The sequence below is a fragment of the Notamacropus eugenii genome, chromosome 6, assembly GCF_028372415.1.
Source record: "Notamacropus eugenii isolate mMacEug1 chromosome 6, mMacEug1.pri_v2, whole genome shotgun sequence".
Taxonomy (NCBI): Eukaryota; Metazoa; Chordata; class Mammalia; order Diprotodontia; family Macropodidae; genus Notamacropus; species Notamacropus eugenii.
Window position 1 is genome coordinate 19,721,235 of NC_092877.1, and position 19,239 is coordinate 19,740,473.

Here is a 19,239-nt window from a genome sequence, read left to right on the forward strand (position 1 = left end):
TAAGTGAGAAAACCAAGGTTCAAGGTTACTTAAGGTTATACAGCTACTGACCAGCAGACCAGAACTCAAGTTTTCTGACACCTGGTTCTATGATTGTTTCATGAGACTTTTGTGTGCATTCATCCTTCGCTGCCAAAGGAGACCATGCCATCAGAAATAATGACCTGACTTGCACTTGACTCTGTTTTGAGTGAGGGAGGGCTGTGCAGGTCAGCAGCCTCACTTCTCCAGAGCCATCTGAATCCAGTGACCAGATATTCCCCAGGATGACTGGAGATGACCTAGGATGAGGCAATTGGGGTTAAGTGACTTGCCCAAGGTCACATAATTACCAGATTTGAACTTGGGTTTTCTTGACTTCAGGCCCAGCACTCTATCTATTGTGCCACATAGCTTCCTCTATTTCAAAATTTCCTCTTCTGTTTAGCTACCTACAAACTACTACACCTACCATTCTAATTGTAAGAATTAGTTTTCTAAGGATATGAATTAGTTCTGGTCCTTGGGAAAATCCATCCCTCAGCCTAAATTCCTTTCAGTCAAATCACAAAACTGAAAGAAATATTTGGACAACTATGAATTCCTGAATACTAAAAATCTTGTAGTTTTCATAGATTTAATAGCATAAATACAAGTTATTAGTGTCACATTGGTTCTGATTTAGTTGAACACCTAATACTCTTGGCGGTATACCAAAAGTATGAAGACTGCTGTATTTATACTCAAGTTAGAATTGAGAGACTTAAAAAATAAAAACCTGACCTTTCTCATCACATCAGCGTTGTTATCATAATAATAGCTACTTGGTACTAGATAACACGGCATGCTTGTTTGTCTTCTTTAAAAAAAGCATTTCATAAAAAAACTGAGAATGTGGGATTATTTTGCATTATTTTCATTGCTATCATAATCAGAAAGCTATCATTATTAAGTACTTATTTATATGGAATACCAATAGGCAGTGATTTAGAGCTATTTCATAATTTACTGATAATTAAAGCAGCAGGGACTTGTAAATATCTAGTATCAAGAATTCTGTAAATATCTAGTATTGAGAATGTTGAGAATTAAAATAATAGCAGGGATAAGGGTGATGACTTGAAAAAGAAGAGAAAAAAATCACTGTACAATGAAATACAATAAAACGTACATAGCCATGACTGCTTATAATGCAAAAAATTAAAATTTACTCTTTACAATATGTACTTAAAAATTATGAGCCTTTTCAAAGCAAAATTTGTCATATCAATCTTTGAAATCTTAGGTCTTATGCAGATTATGGACTTACCAGGATTCTACATTAGGACATAAAGTAATTTCTTCTGGAAGAAAAAATCTGTGCCTTTTTGCTGATTGAATCATCTCTTGGGGCATCCTTTTTGACACATCATAATAGTGACCAAATCTTGAAGATGATCCTGGGCCAGCCTGGTAAGAAAGACTACATGTCATTTAAAATAGCATTTTATTTTTTCCAATTATATGTAAAGATGATATTCGACATTCATTTTTTATAAGATTCTGAGTTCCAAATTTTTCTTCTTCCCTTCTCTCCAACATCCCTCCCCTCCTGAGATGGCAAACAATTTAATATGGGCTATACATGTATAATTGTGTTAGACATATTTCCACATCAGTCATGTTATGAAAGAAAACACAGAAAAGAAAAAAAACACAAAAAGTTAAGTGAAAATAGTATACTTTGATCTGCATTCAGATTCCCATCAGTTTTTTCTCTGAATATTGATAGCATTTTCCATCATGAGTCTTTTGGACCTGTCTTGGATCACTGTGTTGTTGAGAAGAGCTAAGACAATCATAGTAGATCATTATACAATGTTGCTGTTACTGTGTATCATGTTCTCCTGGTTCTGCTCATTTCACTCAGTATCAGTTCATGTCAGTCTTTCCAGGTTTTTCTGAAATCAGCCTGCTCATTGTTTCTTGTAGTACAATAGTATTCCATTACATTCACACACCACAGCTCATCCAGCCATTATTCAATTGAGGCGCATCCCCTCAATTCTTGTGTCATTTTAGGATGCTTTCTTTTGTAAGACTTGGCAGTCATATCAGTTTGCTAATCAATCAATTCACATTTATTAAGCAAATACCATGTGCCAGGCACTGAGTTTGTAAACGTACAAAGAACGAAATAATCTCTACTCCCAAGAAGCTTAGATGTTAAGCTAGAACAAAGTGGAGTATCTTTAAACATTAGACACCATCAACAAATTCACAGAGGTCCTTGATTACAATTTTAAAATCTCTCACTTAGCTATACCATACTTTAATGCAACACAATGAATTGCATGTGTATCAATTATAAAATTATAAGAATAAGCAGGTGGGGTGCACAGGGGATAAGAAGGTCTGGGTTTATATCCCACTTCTGAGACATCCTGTTTGTGTCACCTTGGACAAGTCCCTAACCTCTCAGCGCTCTAAGCAACTCCTGAGGCTACATGTGTTAGGGGAAGTTTTGGACAGAGCTTCCTATATCAATGAAATGACAAGACTAGTTTCTAACCCATAATTATGAAATTGCATGATTATTATCTTGACTGGCCCAACTGAACCTAGGAGGTTCCTGTCATTTAAAATTTTTAAAAAGCACACCGATCCAGACTTAAGGTTAAAGTCATCTGCATTCCTGTTGAGCAAGGTTTCTAGAAAGATCATTGCGAGAATTTCTTATTTGGTTGAACCTGGCAATATACTATTGCCCTAATTTCCATGGAAAGGACTAACTGCAAAACACACATACACACAAAGAGGGGAATCACTTCAGAAGCCAAAAGGCTTTTATAGACTATTGGTCTTTGATCAGATTTGTGGACTGAAACTTAAGCCAATTAGGTTAAAACCCAACAAATAAACAATATTTCATAATTGTTATTAAGTACTTGCAAACGTAAATGCCTAAAGATAATAATTATTTAATTAAATCAAAATGCCAAATTTAAAAAAAAAACTGCAGAAAAAAATTAAAATTAAATTTTAAACAAATATTTAATATTGGTCAAATTAATCCTAAATGAAATGTTCATGCCTCCTTGATGCCATATTTATGTTTCTTTATTTAAAATGTTTTATGGAAGTGTTTAGTGTGATCTTTTGAATCAGATTTGAACTTAGCAATTAAATGTTTATTTAATTTTTTCTTTAATGTCAAAGATACACAAAGCAATTTTACATTGGGATCTAATTATTATTAAGACATTTACAAACAATAACATTTTACATTAAAATATATGCTTTATAAAAAAGAGTGTAGTTATTTAGTCTAAAGGTTGTGAAAGCAATTTAAACAGGGTCTGTTCTTTGGCCTATAATCTATCCTTTATCCGGATTACAGTTCAAAATGTTTTTACTGCAATCTCTGCTAGAGCTCATCTTTTTCTTGTATAAGTCCAAGCCCCCTTAATGTTTTAGAAAGGCCTTGACTAACTGAACTTTGATCTGATGTCTTCATTGAGAAAAGCTCCAGGTTGCCCATTTCAGATGCAAATCCTCACTAAGGCCCCAAAGAGTTTAGTAAAGACAGCGAAAAAGAAGAAACAAGAAGTTTCCAGGATCCTCTTTGAGAATCCTGGGGCACATTGGTGTCCTTAATCCACGCTGCTGCAGGGATTAAGGTAGGTGATAACCTTTCACGATTCAAAAGAATAAGTAGAGTGCCAACAAACTGGGTGGAGACTAGGATTTGGCTATAATAAAACACCACGCAATAAAAGCCTGGTCTATGTCAGAAGCCTCTGAATAGGCCTCAATGTACCACATTCCCAGGCCTAGTGGGGAAGCTTGCAAAAGCCTACCTGAATCAAGTAAGCATGAATAATCTGTTTTAGCAGACTGGCCATGGAGAGAGAAAGAAAGGGAGACTTTCCACTTCTTTTAAGTTGGACTTGATAAATTTATTAGTGGACTGAGGCTTCCTGGAGTCCTATGAGTGAGCGGGTGCTGAAAGAAATGCATTAAATCATCAGTGGACAAAGTATTCTTTTAGGTCACCACTAATTAGTATATGTCTAATTATAATATTGATGAGACAGAAAACTCATTTTTGAGATGAATAATGGCAGAAAATTAATTTCATGTGACAGTTTATTTACTGACCAAGAATAAAAATAGTTCATCAAAAAATAAAAAATAACTGTATATCTTTTAGTTTCATTTAGCTCACTACTTTTAATTAGGAATTAAAAAGTAGTTTGAAAAGAACAAATGAAGCTTACAGGTAGACAATCAGAAAACATGAAACAAACCATTTATAGGGAAAAAACCAAGAACAAAGATTGTTCCCCTCCCTTTCCTCAATGAAAGTAATTTAAGGTAATGAATTAATGTCTATCTAAACAAATTTCTGAATCCCTCTAAGATTTTCAGGAGTAGTAACCAAGAACAAACAATTAAGCTATTTCACCTAAAAAAACCCTGCCCAAGTTAAGGTCCATATGAAAAAACTCTGCATATTATCATTTACTTAAAAATAAATCCATGTTAATTCATCATGGTCCAATCACTTTAACACACTAGGCCTCAGTTTCCTCATCTACAAAAAGAGGGCTCCAAGGACAAGATCTCTAAGGTGTCTTTTAGCTCTAGATGAGAGGTTCTTAACTTTGTTTGTGTCATGCAGAGAGCCTCCTGAGTCATTTATCAGCCAGTCAATCTACCTTTATTTATGTCTTTTTTGTGCCAGGTATTGTGCAAAGCACTGCATCTCAGGCACAAAAAAATGGCAAAAGAAAAACTTTGTTCTCAAGGATCTCACATTCTAATGGGGGAAACACAAACAAATAGGTACAACAGGATAAATAGGAAAATTTGTTGTTCAGTCATGACCACTTCTTCCCATTTGGGCTTTTCGTGGCAAAGATACTGGAGTGTTGTTTGCCATTTTCTTCTCCAACTCACTTTACAGATGAGAAAACTGAGGCAAACCAGGTGAAGTGATTTGCCCAGGGTTTCACAGCTGGTAAGTGTCTGAAGTCAGATTTACACTAAGGACTTTCACATTCCAGACCTGGTATGCTCTATCCACTGTGCAACCTACACGCCCCAAAATAGGAAAATAGGAAATATTTTAAATAAGGCACTAGAATTAAGAGGGGTTGGAAAATGCTTCCTGTAGAAAATAGGAAGGAAAGCCAGTTAAGTGGAGATGAGGAAGAAGAATTCCAGGGATAAAGGACATCCAGAGAAAATGCCTAGAGTTGAGAAATGTAGTGTCTTGTTGGTGGAATGACCAGGAGGCCAGTGTTATTGGATGGAAGAGTACATACTATGGAGTATGGCATAAGAAGACTGAAATTGTAGGAGGAGGCTAGGTGATAAAGGGCTTTGAATGTCAAACAGAGGATTCTGTATTTGATCCTGAAAGTAATAGGAAGCCCCTGGAGTTTACTGAGTAGGGAGGTGACATGGTTGGACATGGCTTTAGGAAAATCACTATGGAGAATGGACTGGAGTGGGGAGAACCTTGAGGAAGGCAGACTCACCAAGAGAATATTGCAATAGTCCACGTGCGAGGTGATGAGGGTCTGCACCAGAGTGGCAGCAGTATCAAAGGCAAGAAGGAGGTATATTAAAGAAGGGGGTATAATAGAGAGATATTGCAAAGCTGAAACTGACAGACCTTGCTAAGTGATTGGATATGGGGGTTAAGAGAGAGTGAGGAAATGCGGAAGACACTGAGGTTATGACATGAAGGTTGCAAACCTGAAGGACTAGTAGAATGATGCTACCTTCTACCATAATAGGGTAGTGAGGAAGAGGGGAGGGTTTAGAGGGAAAAATTAGTGAGTTCTATCTTGGACATGATGAGTTTAAGATGTCCATTAGATATCCAGTCTGAGATGTCTGAAAGGCAGTTGGAGATGTGAGACTGGATATCACTGCACAATGGCAATTAAAACCACGAGATCTGATAAGATCACCAAGAGCAGTAGAAGAGAAGTAGTATAGAAGGAGAAGCTAAAAGGGCCCAGGACAAAACTCTGTGGGAAATCTACAATTAGAGGGCATGATCTAGTATACAGGTTTTGGCCATAGTCAGTGAAAGAACTTATTTTGCTTAACTATGAATATATTAAAAGAATTTTCTCCCTCCTTCCTTTTTTCTTTCTCCTTGCTTTCTTCCTTCTTTCCTCCATCCTTTTCTCCCTCCAATGTGAGGGAGAGATGGCAAGGAACCTAAAGGAAAACATCCCAACTCCAAAACCAAAAACTCTTTATGTCAGAGACCCTCGTACCTTTTTGGGAGTCTGGCAAAACCTATGGATCCCTTCTTGAATGTTTTTAAATTTACAAAATAAATTATGTAGGATTACAAAGGAAACCAATTATACTGAAATGTTTATCAAAACATTTTTCAAAAAACAAGTTTATGGACTGTAGGTTAAGAACTCCTGTGATCAAATTATTTCCTTTATATGCTTCCTACCACTACTTTAGAAAAGAGAGTCATTATTGCTACTCTGGACAGTCTGCAATAGTCTCCAAATGAGTCTTTCTTCCTTTGCTTTTTTCCCACTCCAATCTATTTTTCATCCATAAAAATATCTTTCTTGTCAGTACACAAGTCTTTAGTATTTTTCCATTGTCTGAGTCAAGTCTGACCTCTTTTGCCTGACATCTGAAGTCCTCCAAAATCTTTTGCCACACTATCTGCCCACCCTTAATTTCCAGTTACTCTCCTCCAGGATCTAGAAAAAGTTGATTACTCTCTATACTTTGACCAGGCCCTTCATTATCTGCCTCCCTGCATGGATTCAGTGCCTAGAATCGACTCCCTCTTTCTTTAGTTCTTGGATTTCTCCTCATTCTTTGAGTCCCAATTCAAATGGCCTTTCCTGGATGAAATCCTGCCTTGGATCTTACATGACACCCAATCTCACAACTATCCAATGCACTAACCATGAAAAAGAATTTATTCTGGCAATCTGTTTCTGTCTTCTCCTAGCAGACAGTACACTCCCTAAATCTCACACTTTATATCTCTTTCAGGGTCAGGCACAGTGATCCTACCCAACTGGCACAAAATGTTTCTTAGATGAATAATATATTTTTAAAAATAACTCATTAGTTGTTGAATATTACTAATGAAATCTTTTTTATGAGTTTATATATGTCCAGTTTTGCAATGTGAGAACTACTGTCCCATGATCCCTTCTCTGTGTCACTGGTTAGAGTAAAATGGTCTGATAAGTCCACATTACCTCTCACAGAAAAACAAACTCCACACTCCCCCGCACCCCAAGTCAATACTGATGGTAGACAAACAAGTCATCTTTGTACAAAGAATATTAGCACATTATGAAAAATATTAAAAATTCACATAAAAAGCTTTCACTCTAAACACATTCATGATATACTGTATAATATGATTACTCTTTTCAATTACTCAGACTATACCTGTCTGAAACTTCTAATAGCCATGACCACAAATGTTTGCTGAATTTATTAGAATTCACAAATTTCATTCTGGTGACTAAGTTCGACAAGCTAGTCCAGTCACCAAAGCTGGAGGCAGCATCTCTAAGTCAGGTATCCTGTCTCCCATGTGGGCACCAAGCCCTTAGAAACCTGCATCTCCAGCTTTTCTGGGTAGTCTTCAGGCACAGTGTGTGTCAGCTACCTGGGAGAAGCTCTCTTTCTTGCTACTGTCAGACCGATGAGAAGCAAAGGCAGCTTTGGACCATCTGAGTTGGAGGTGTGATAGAAGGTCACTTGGCATGCTGGTGAGCTATCCAGGACTAACTACACACTGTGAACAGAAGCTCTCTATTGGTTGCTCTTTGTTCTGGAAGAGGACCAAAATGACATCACTATGCCAGAGTCAAGTTTCAGTGTGTCCAACTGGCTGATCACACCAGTGAGAGCTCAGCATGCTCTACCACAGGTCAGGCACAAAGAGTCTGTGTGAACATGTGAAGCAGATTCTTTAAATTTGCACATCTTGCGTTTCCTTTGAGCTGTTTCAATTCTGCTTTGCTTTTAGAGCACAGCGCCTTCTCTGATGTGAGCATGCCATGATGAGTGGTCCTGTGCCAGTGTCTCCCATGTCACACAATCAATCCCAAAGTTCTTAAGAGAGACCTTGAGACTGTCCTTGTGTCACTTCTTCTGACTACCATGTGAGAGTTTGCCCTGTGTGGGTTTAGTTACAGTTTCTATGTTGGATGATAGTAGAGTTGTGATCTTTGTCAGAGAGAAGATTATACATGTCCATGAAATAACAGATTTTGGAAATACAGACAAGTTTTAAGTTGATTCTACACATAAAAAGCACTTCCTAGATGCCTGTGAAAGTGACCTTCGTTTTTCAAAGGCTATACTGATGGAGTAATAACAACAATAACTACTAACATCTGTAAAGTGCTTTAGCAGATACTACCCTCACAACAACCCTGGGAGGCAGGTGCTGTGGTTGCCCCCATTTCACAGTTGAGGTAACCGAGGCAAAGAGTGGCTCGTCCATGATTCCACAGCGAGGAAGTGTCTAGTGCTAGATTTGAAGTCCAGTCTGTCGACTGCCTAAGTCTAGTGTTCTCTGCCCGATGCCAGCTACCTATGGCTGATCTAAGCAAACTGGGCAGGCTGTGGTCACAGGTCTGTCAATGGGTTGTGTGCCTGTTTTCAATGATTAGTCTAGCCAGTTTCGGTGTGGCTTCTCCCCAGTCAGCTCACCACCTAGGGAGGAGGGATTTTTGCTTTGTTTTTTTGCCATGGTAACTAATGAAAATCATTTACTGTGGGGAAGAGGGGCTACAACCCCTCTAATAAAGTAGGATCTACTCTTAGTGCACAAAGGCAAAGGTATGGCTGAGCTGACAAATGATCTCATTCAACCTCAGCAAGGCAGTCAGAACAAGCCCAAGCAAAACCACCTTCCCCCAACCCTGGTGGAGGCAGACCAAGAGTCTGATAACCAGCACCACCACCCAGACCACTGGCCCTGCATGGACTTTCCCTCCCCAGCACTCTCTCCTCCCAAAAACAACCTCCAGAGAGATGCAGACCTCTGTGACCTGGGCCTTTTCAGGAGTCAAAGCTTTGAAAGACCCCGAAAAGAAAATTCTTGCCACCCAAGTCTTTAGCACCAAAATGCTTGGTGTTGTCAAATGATTCAATGTCAGAAACAAATATAGTCTTATCAATCAAGATAATATTGAGGAAGATGTGTTGGTATATTAATGTATGTATTTATGAACAAATGAGACTACTGCCATCTGGACCAGCTGGTCTTATCATACAGAACACTGGGTTCATCTAACTGCCCTGTGGTTGAACTTTTCCATATATATATATATATTATAAAGTGAGCTCCTTGGGTACAAGAGGTATTAAGAAAGATTTCAAAGGGTCTGTAAATGTGAATGGAAAAAACACTCTATCTTTGTTTTCAATAACCTCTAACTAAAGTCTGGCAATTCCTTCAACTACGGATGTAGGTAATAAAGCATAGTAGCATTATTACTAACCATGACTTCCTCAACAGAAATCACGTGTTTTCGTATCACACAATAGTTGCTACAGATATTACAACATATAGCTTAAGGACATCACTCCTCAGAAATGACTGTGGTCATCAGACCTGCTGTTAGATCACCCATGATCAGCTGTCTTATCTAGTGATGTACATATGATACAGCTGGCCAATTATTAGGGTCCACAGTCTTTACCAGGATGCCACAGTACTCCATGACACAATAAAGGTTAGGAATCTCTAACTTAGCTCAATTCTTTGCACACAGGAAGTACTTAATAAATGATTTCTCATTCATCCACTTACCTTGTATTTTCCAAATTTTTTCTTATGGCAACTCTGAGAGAACATAAATGACTATAAACCCTTCACATTTATAATTTATTCTTTGAATGCATTCAGCAAACATTTATTAAATTCATATTACTTGTAATGCTTTAGCTATCTGGAACCCTCAAGGAACAAATAACTGAAGATATCTATATCTTCTACATAAAGAATATTTTACTTGTTTAAAGCAACAAAATTTTTCTAATTATTCTGGATGAAAATATTTCTAAAATAAATTGCAGATTTCTCTAACTTCTTAAATAGAGCAAACTGAATAATTCATCATCACAAGCAAACATCCATTCATTTAAATAATAAGTAAAATAAATTTTAATAAATTTGTACAGGCATAGAAAATTATATATATGTATATATATATGTATATACATGTATCTATGTATCTATGTTGATTTACCTCCATCTTGGGTAAGTTTTGATAACGCCAGGCTATCTTCATGGAAATATCTGGCTCTTCTTGTGATTTATGACTATTTACTTCATCGAGTTCTTTTCTATACTTATCATCATGTAATGGTTCAGGAAGTTCCTAATAAAGGAGAATAACATGTTATTAGAGAATATGTTATTAAAAATTATGATGATCACTTGATTTTCCAAAGAACTAAAAATTGTTGTCCCAACTAACAAAAACACAAAGCTATGCCAACACATACAATTCTGAAATACAGAATGGTTGAAATTAATTTCCCAACTAATTAGGGCTTAAGGCAAATTAATATTCAGAAACCACACAGAACCTTTTTGCTTTCTTAGATTATTACAGATATTCTTAGAATTATCCTTGCTTATGGTTCAGATATTTGCAACTTTGCTATGATTCCAAGACGCAGATATGGCTTTTTTATTTGTATGTTTATATCAAAGCTTAGAATTATAGTTTACATATTATTTCCAATTAGAGTTAATGCTTGCCATGAGGTAAAAATAAAGCGTGTGTACGGTCCCTTTACTGGTGTATAATTCTAAGAACCAAACAGTTTATTTCACTAAAGTAACAAGGTGAAATAACCACAATTAAAATAAAGACATTCATCCATCCTGTATCAAATGTCACCATTGTACCTGCAGATTTTTGTTTTCCATTTCAACAAAGAAAATTAAAAATCCTCAACATAACAAAAAACCATCCAATATCCATTCGAGGTACTCTTTTTGGGTGGGTGGGGGAGGGAGGGGAAGGAGTGACAATCTGACTTCTGAATTACTACTACAAGTAATATTGATAAAAATGGGAGCAACAACAATAAATTGTGCCTGGCACTGTGCTGAGCACTTTACAACTATTATCTCATTTGTTCCTCACAACAGGTCTGGGAGGAAGGTGCTGTTATTATCCCTATTTTACTGTTGAGGAAACTGAGGCAAACCAAGGTTAAGTAACTTGCCTAGGGACATGCAGTTACCAACCATCTGAGGCTGGACTTGAATCCAACCTCAAGCCTGATCCTCCATCTACTACACCACCAGCAGAAAATGTTCTATATGATACTCTTGAGAAAGGGGTCTGGGGCAAAGAATGCAATGGGGAGAATAATGCAAATTCCATGGAAGAGGGGAAATACTGTGATAGCTTTGGTGAAGCAGAATCTGAAAGTATAACTTGGAGATGTATGAGATGCACAATCGTGTATCAGTATTTTTGTTTCCCAAGTTGACCATTTCATACTTAACATTAGATAGCAAATAAATTGTCCACTGTACGTACTGATTCATTTGAAGTGACCTCAAAGTATATTAACTCTATATAAAGTAAGTGATAGGAGGAACTAACTATATTTTAAAAAATATTCCCACCCATAAAATATTTTTGGTTCAGGCTTTCAAACAAAATATATGCATGAAACAAGATATGGAATAACTTCTTTTTCTGATGAACATATATTTAAAGATCTTCAAAAATAAATATAATTATTATATCTGCTACTCAGGATAATTCATTTTATGGTTTTTAAAAATTTAATCCATTATTTATGAAATACAAATTCTATTTTAAGATGTCAATTACTAGATTACCAGAAGGCTTCATAATCTCACAAGTATCAGTACATGCTTGTGACAAAATTCACTATAAACTCAACAAAAAAGGGAATTTAACTACCCATTTTGGCTTTTAGAGAAAAGATTTAAGGCATCCTCCTCTACCATGCTCAAGTTTTTATTTGACTGTTTCGTACTCTTTACAAATACCTCATGGTAAATTAGAAATTTTGCTCTATTAGGTTATTTGTGATTAAGGAGAAGGCTCTACAATCATTCTTAAATGAAACCTTTTCATAATATGACTGTAATTCTCATTAATGTCAAATAACATACTAAGAGAACAGGATGAAATTAACGCAACCTTTTCCTACAAATTAGAAAATTTTCTTAATTTCAAGAAATCTTATTCATAAGAGCAGAAAATTTGCATTCTTTCAAAACTCTTTCATATACTTCAATCCTTTGATGGAATATAATGTTAATATCATCAACTAATCTAAATTTAATGTGGATGAAATAGGTTTTTAATAATTAAGCTCTTTCTGCTGCATCCCTAAAGGTAGAGACAGAAATTGAAATGGGTTAGAACACTCTAGAGCCAAACACTAAATTTTCCTCTGATGTGACAAGGTTGGTATGACTGTCATATGGAAAACCATTCTAATTTAACTTATTTAATTATTAGTTTCCTTTCAGCTTTTCAAAGCCACTGAACATTTTTGCAACTTTTTTCTTTAAATTAGTTTCATATAATGACTTTTTCCACAAAATATTTTTTTCTTTCCATTCCACCTAATACGAATTTGATAAAGCCATATCATAATTCCCATTAAGTTGTATGTTACTCTTGCCCAACTAATAACTATTATAGAGCTCCTTAACATTAATTTTATAGAAGACAGTGGCAAACCAGCATAGGCTATATTACCTGCTACTTCCAGGTTCTATCCATTACCTTCTTTGCCCAGGAAAGGTTCAGCCAAAGCTAGTTCTATCCTGACACTGTTTTGTGAACTCCAGCATTTTCCAAGCTATCTCCCTTCAAGCCTCCTGCTTCTAGTTGGTAGAAATGACTGAGCAGCCAATGACATAGATAGTGAAGTTGTCTCAGTGCTCTGTTTTTTATTTTATTTTTATGAGGGAACTCTCGTAATGGCCTTTAACCTACCACCGTCAAACACTGAAATAACAGAGAATTACCAATCCACCAATATAAATGTACCTTCCCTTGTCTCTGAGGTATTAGACATAGACTCTTTCCTCAGTTTATAACGCTCACCTACATTGATCTCTGTGTACATGATGTCTTCTGGCATCAATAAAGAAGTCAGAGAGTTGAATGGCTTATGAGAAAAAAAAAATTGCTCAAAATACTATCTTAAACCTGGATGGCCATACTGCCTATAACACTTACACTGGATGGAACCCATCCCTTGTCTCCAAATGATGCCTCAAGATCACAAAAACTGAATGCTAATATTTAAATATAAGATTATTGAAATAAGAAAGTGAACAGAAAATTTTGCTATTTAAAGAGTTTAACCTAAGGAGAAAATTACATTGAATTTTCACAATCTAGTTTCATACTGAAAAAAAAGCTATACTTTAAACTGTTATTCTCAGATGGGAGACTTTCAGGTAATACCTGGAATACTTTATGGCATGTGTTATTTTTGCTAGTCTCAAAAACACAATGGAAACGAATGCTACTCACAAACCATTGTTTAAGAGGAGATGGTAAATCCTATCTTTGAATTTCTCTAATTCATTAAGCTGGCCATTGTTCAGGGGTTTTCAAAACTCAAGCCACAACTGTCAAACTGCAGAATCATCACTTAACAAATGTGTCATCTCAAATACTTCCAGAAGGCAACTTAGTTTATAAAATTATTACAAGATAATGCATTTTAGATTTTTAAGGAGCCTGGGAAAGACATCAATAAAAGTTTTTGAAAAATGCACAAGAGTCTGTCCTCCCAAGTGGAAGGTGCGTGTGCATGTACACATACACATTTGAGAGTATTCTAAAAAAAGTCACATCACAGGGAAATGAGACTATACCAATTCTAGCTGGTACCTTTTTCTATTTCAAAACATACTGAAAGACAAGAAGCTTCTAGAAGCAGAACAATATTACTCTTTGGAAATCAAGATGCCAAGAGAAGGGAACAATGGGATTCATCCTGTGATAATTATCTGACCTAATAAAAAACAACACCTATTCTTCTCATCTCAAGGAAAATGGTGTTGGCTTTTGTCACATGAGCATCAAGATCCTCAGTGGGAAACAAAGGGAATGACAAATAACAGGGTAGCCTAGGCACAAAGGAAAACATAAAACAAATCAGGCTCTAGAACAAACTGAACTCGCTATTCAAACTGTAGTCAAACAGAATCTGCTCATCCCTGATAGAGGGCAGAACCAGCACAGGGTCTGAGGCTCCCCATTCAAATCCTGACCCCACTATTGCCCATGGAGCCTGAGCAGTCACTCCCCTCTCTCATCTCAGTTCTCTCAACTCTGAAATGAGGGCATTGGACTAGACAACCTTCAAGTCCTTTCCAGACCCCAGTCAAGGATGGCTTATTTAATACCAGTCATCTTTAATATGAACAGATCTCTTCCTCAATTCAATACACCTTTTTTTGCTTTGTTGTGTTTTTGCTTTTTAGTCTTAAAAGTAAATGCCATCCAGAATTCTTTGGTGATGGTTTTTCCATTATTTCTGTCTTCAGATATCTCAACATTTATTTACCCCACAAGGGCTGTTCTGTGGCATGCAACCCAACATAGGTTGTTCATTGTTATTTTTCACTTTTCTAATATCTTTTGATAGATTTCTAATAGAAATGGCACTGGGACAATTTGTTGTAGTGTTATTTCTCTTTCATATTTAATGATCTAAGGACTGCTGCAGAGACCTCACAAATTATCTCTTTAGTCAGATGGTCAACAAGCATTTACTAAGAGCCTACTCTGTGCCAAGAACTGTACTAAGCCCCTAACCTTTCTTAAATTCTAGTTCACCAGATACCTACCCAACATGATCAAAACTTAACTTTTAATTTTCCCCTCCAAATTACTTCCTTCACTTAGCTTCTCCATTCTATTAGTGCTACCAGGATTTCAGTCAACTCAGGTGATGCCAGTGTAACCTCTGGTCTCTATATGAACCTGAAAATCTTGTAGAATGTAATTCAAACATAAAACATACATTTTTTTTCTTTCTTGCTGATATCACTCTTAATGAAGCTCTCATATTCTAACCTAGATGCCTTTAATAATCCCCTATGTAGGGCAACTGGGTGGCACAGTGGATAGAGCACCAGCCCAGGAGTCAGGAAGACCTGAGTTCAACTCTAGAATCCAACACTTACTGGCTGTGTGACCCGGGGCAAGTCACTTAATGCTCTTTGCCTCAGTTTCCTCATCTGTACAATGAGGTGGAGAAGGAAATGGCAAACCACTTCAGGGTCTTTCCCAAGAAAACCCCAAATGGGGTCACAGAGTCAGACAGGTTTGACAAACAATACAAATGGACTCCTTTACCTCCAGCTCTCATTCTTTTAATCTATCCTACCCATTGCCATGTAATTACTTTTCTTAAAGCAGATCCCTAAGAATTTTACTCTCCCCCCAAAAGCCTTGAATGGCTATCAAACACGTACTCCAATGGATATCCACACTATAAAATTAAGCCCTGAGCCTGAAGTCCATGATCGGTTGCAAGGTTCTGCCTTTTTAGCCTCTTCTCCTACTACATGCACCCTGTATTCTAGGCACTACTAAACGACGTGCTCTATGGTACCACAATCATATTCTAGGCAAACCACCCTTCTCACTTTGCCTTGAACCCACTGCTTTCAGGATTCCATGCCTTTTGCCCACTATCTTCCCTCCTTATGGAATGCTCTCCCCCTTCATCCCCGCTTACCAAAATCCCATCACTTTCAAGGTCAAGGTGAAATACCACCTCTTTCAAGAAGCCCTCTCTGACCGTGACAATTGGGTAGTTCCTCTGATTCTGGACTTTTAGTGTCTCCTGTACTTTCTTTAAGGGACTTATCACACTCGTTCTCTTTCTATTATAGTAACTTGTATATTTTGCTTTCTCACTCATTCTCACTGGAACCTCAAAATAAGAACCACTAAATATATTGTTTAAAAAATTTTCCACCCTTACTAAGTAATCTGAAACTGTCGTGAGAGAACATCTCAACATAGTAAAAATATCCTGTTTTTACAAATCGAAACGTCTGTCTTAAATGACTATGTCCTTTAATGACATTTTAGCATTGCTTACGTTCCACCATCTAGTTTTGTTTTTTATGGGAACTTAATTTGTTTTTCACCTCCTTTAAGTATTTTCAGTGTGCTATGGAACCTAAAATAAGAATAATCTTTGGACTCTAAATATATGCCAAATGAACAAATGCTACCAGTGTCTTAACCACAGGGAAAACATGTTCCATTAGTTTTATATGCCATATATTTTCTCCTCTTGACAACAACACAAATATTTGGTGGCAAATAATGATGATGATGGTGGTAGCTAACATTTCTATGCCAGTTACTATGTAAAATGCATTGCGCTTAGCACTTTTAAGTTATTATCTCACTGATTATCACGATAACCTGGGGAGGCAGGTGCAATTATTTCCCCCATTTTACAAATAAGGAAAATGGCCATGGTGGGTTAGGAAGTATGGGACTTAATTTGAACTCGGGTCATCCTGTCTCCAAAACAGGTGCTCTATCCACTGTACCACCTAGTTGGTGTCCAAGGAGAGAATGACACATGAGTTAATGCACATAAGCCACCACAGGGAGGTGAGTGTCTGCCCCTGCTGGTCTCTTGGTCTAGGCTCACTCTACTATTAGGCCAGGCACTTGGTGATAAACTAACTAGTAGCACTGAGGTCAGAGGTGAGGGTAACCTTCACTTAGTACCTCTCTGTTTACATGTTCTTTAAAAAACTTCAGAAAACAGACAGATATCCCAGCGTGGTATTACAAGAAGTCATAAGGTTATTCACCTTTCATACAGAATGAAGTTTTGATTACTTTTCACTACATCCATCATTCTTTTTGCAAAAGATCATAATAGAGGAAATAATCAACAAAGTGACCTTACACTCAGTTTAAGCATCATTGGTACAATTGCTTATCTGCCAATTTGCAACAATAGCTCAAGACATAGAAGTATGCATGAAAACTGGTACTCTTATCTTTGCCATGTAATTCGGAAAAATTCCCACATATGAAAACTGTCAACTCTTTTTATAACGTACAAAGGCAAAATAATAGCTTGCTTTATAATTTAGTTTCATTTAAACTATGAAATTCAGAAAGAAAAAGTTTTTTTAAAGATGAATATCTAAGTAGTCTGCATGGGCAGGACATACTATAAAGTGATAAGAGCTTCTCCCAGACCCCTGTCCCTCTCTTCCCCACAGATGGTCATCTATTATGGAGAAAATTATTTTTTATTTTGTCAGTCAAAATACAAATGAGAAACCTGCTGATATTCAAGTATGACATGATTATCTTTAAGGCTCATTACATGTCCCTTCTGGATTCTCTAAACTAATACATTTTCAGTTATACAACTGAGATGAAATTGATGGTATCATATATTTCCAACACCGTAAAATCACGATTTCAAATAAAGCATTCAGAAAAAAGGTCTTAATTTTGTAATTCAAAGTTAATATACTGATCACAGTAGTTCCCAAATGTTATTTAGGGGACTTCTGGCCTTTTTCATATTTGGCTTTGGATATAAGATACAGATATAAGATACTCCTTGCTAGTTACAGTCCAAAGAAATAGCCTGAAGGGGTCAGACTTTCTCCCCTGGTGTGCCTCTAGTAATATCCACATACTTTGTTATCAAGAAGACAGCAAAGAGCAGAGAGAGGTAAAAACAAAAAGTAAAAACACTACATCTATATAATCTCCACAAAAAAAGGGCAGCAGGAAAAAAAACAAAAAATCAGAATGAATGGTAAAGGAAGGCTATATCAATATGAAGATTTTTGGTGTTTCTAGTTTATTTTTCATGTTTTTAGGATGAGACAAAAACAAAGGGAGTTGATGAAGTGTGTTTCCACAGCAGTCACATGACAGTGTCCATTCCCATGATGGGCCTTCCCCTATCTCCGAACACTAAGTGCTTTAGAATTCTGACTGTTTCAGTTTTAGCACCAGAAATGTTTATCCCTACCCCCCAAATGATGTCAGTACACATTTTCTTCATACAATTCATGGCTCTCAGTGTTTACTGCGATAGTACTTTGCTGTCATTGTTTTGGCAGATGCACAAGTAAAATCTGATTCTAACAGTTTGACCCTTCTCACTTCTTATGTTCTCTAGGGCATAATAAAACCCAAGATACAATCCCACAGCAGTTAATGAAGCTTAACCTCCCACCCTCTTAATTACCAATGCATTACACCAACTATAGGCATCATACTCCTCTCTAAGCTATTTTACAATTCAGCAGAAGTACTACTGAGCTATTATGTAGACATAATCCCAGTCGAATGTGAAATCCTTCTTAAATAAAATCTTTTGATCCTTGCAGGTTTTGGTAACTGTATAATTAATACTACTTAAGAATTATCTATTTGTGTATTGATAAATATATAGCTTGATAAAGTTCTGCTAATTGTATTTTGCATACTAACCATTGTCTGCAGGAATAGCTAATGAAGTTTGCACAAAAGAAATAAAATAATGCCTCTGTAACTAACTTGAGATCTTAATTTGAAGTGAAATTTAAGGACTATGGATCCTTAGAAGAAATCTTCATAAACTGAAGATTTTTTCCAGCAATTATGTTAATTTTTAATATTTAACAATATGGCATTTTAATTATTAAAAACTTTAAGAAAATGTCTTATAATTGTGAGGAATGGAAATGTAATTTTTTAAGAACCTACCAAGAGATTTTAAAATGACAAATGAATGGATAAATAACTACTGTATCATCTTTCTCACTTACCAGCTCATTCTCAGCTCGAGTTCTACCTTAGATTTTTTTCTCTTCACTATAAAAAGTGCCAAAATATTTGTCATAAGACAAGTCGTCATTAGAAAGAATACTTTTAGCCCTATGAAGAAAAATGAAGTTATTATGGGATATTTTTGAGGTTTGTGACCACAAAGCTTACCTACCAGAAGCACACAAATACAAACTCTAACCACTGAGGTAAGAGGAGTGTTTTCAATACCTCTTTTCCCATTGTCTGCTATCTCCACATCTCTTTTCAACATGTAAACTAGGAATGTGTTCAGAGGACTGAATAATCTCCCTCTCTCCTTTATTGTTTCCCAACTGAGATGGGGAAAAGGGGGAGAATAACACAGTAGGAGTAGGAAGCAGGGGTCTGTAAGAGATGGTAAGAAGTG

The 19,239-nt window shown here is 36.5% G+C and overlaps 1 protein-coding gene across 3 annotated transcripts in view; it reads right to left on the reverse strand.

Moving 5' to 3' along the window:
- Positions 1-19,239, reverse strand: part of ELP4 (elongator acetyltransferase complex subunit 4) — a 266,170-nt gene that overhangs the window by 212,833 nt on the left and 34,098 nt on the right. For all 3 annotated transcript variants that reach the window (XM_072619250.1, XM_072619251.1, XM_072619249.1), the window contains exons 4-5: positions 10,239-10,370; positions 1,289-1,428 (exon numbers count right to left, since the gene is read on the reverse strand). In XM_072619250.1, coding sequence (XP_072475351.1) covers positions 1,289-1,428; positions 10,239-10,370 — 272 coding nt within the window. The remainder of the gene's footprint in view (positions 1-1,288; positions 1,429-10,238; positions 10,371-19,239) is intronic.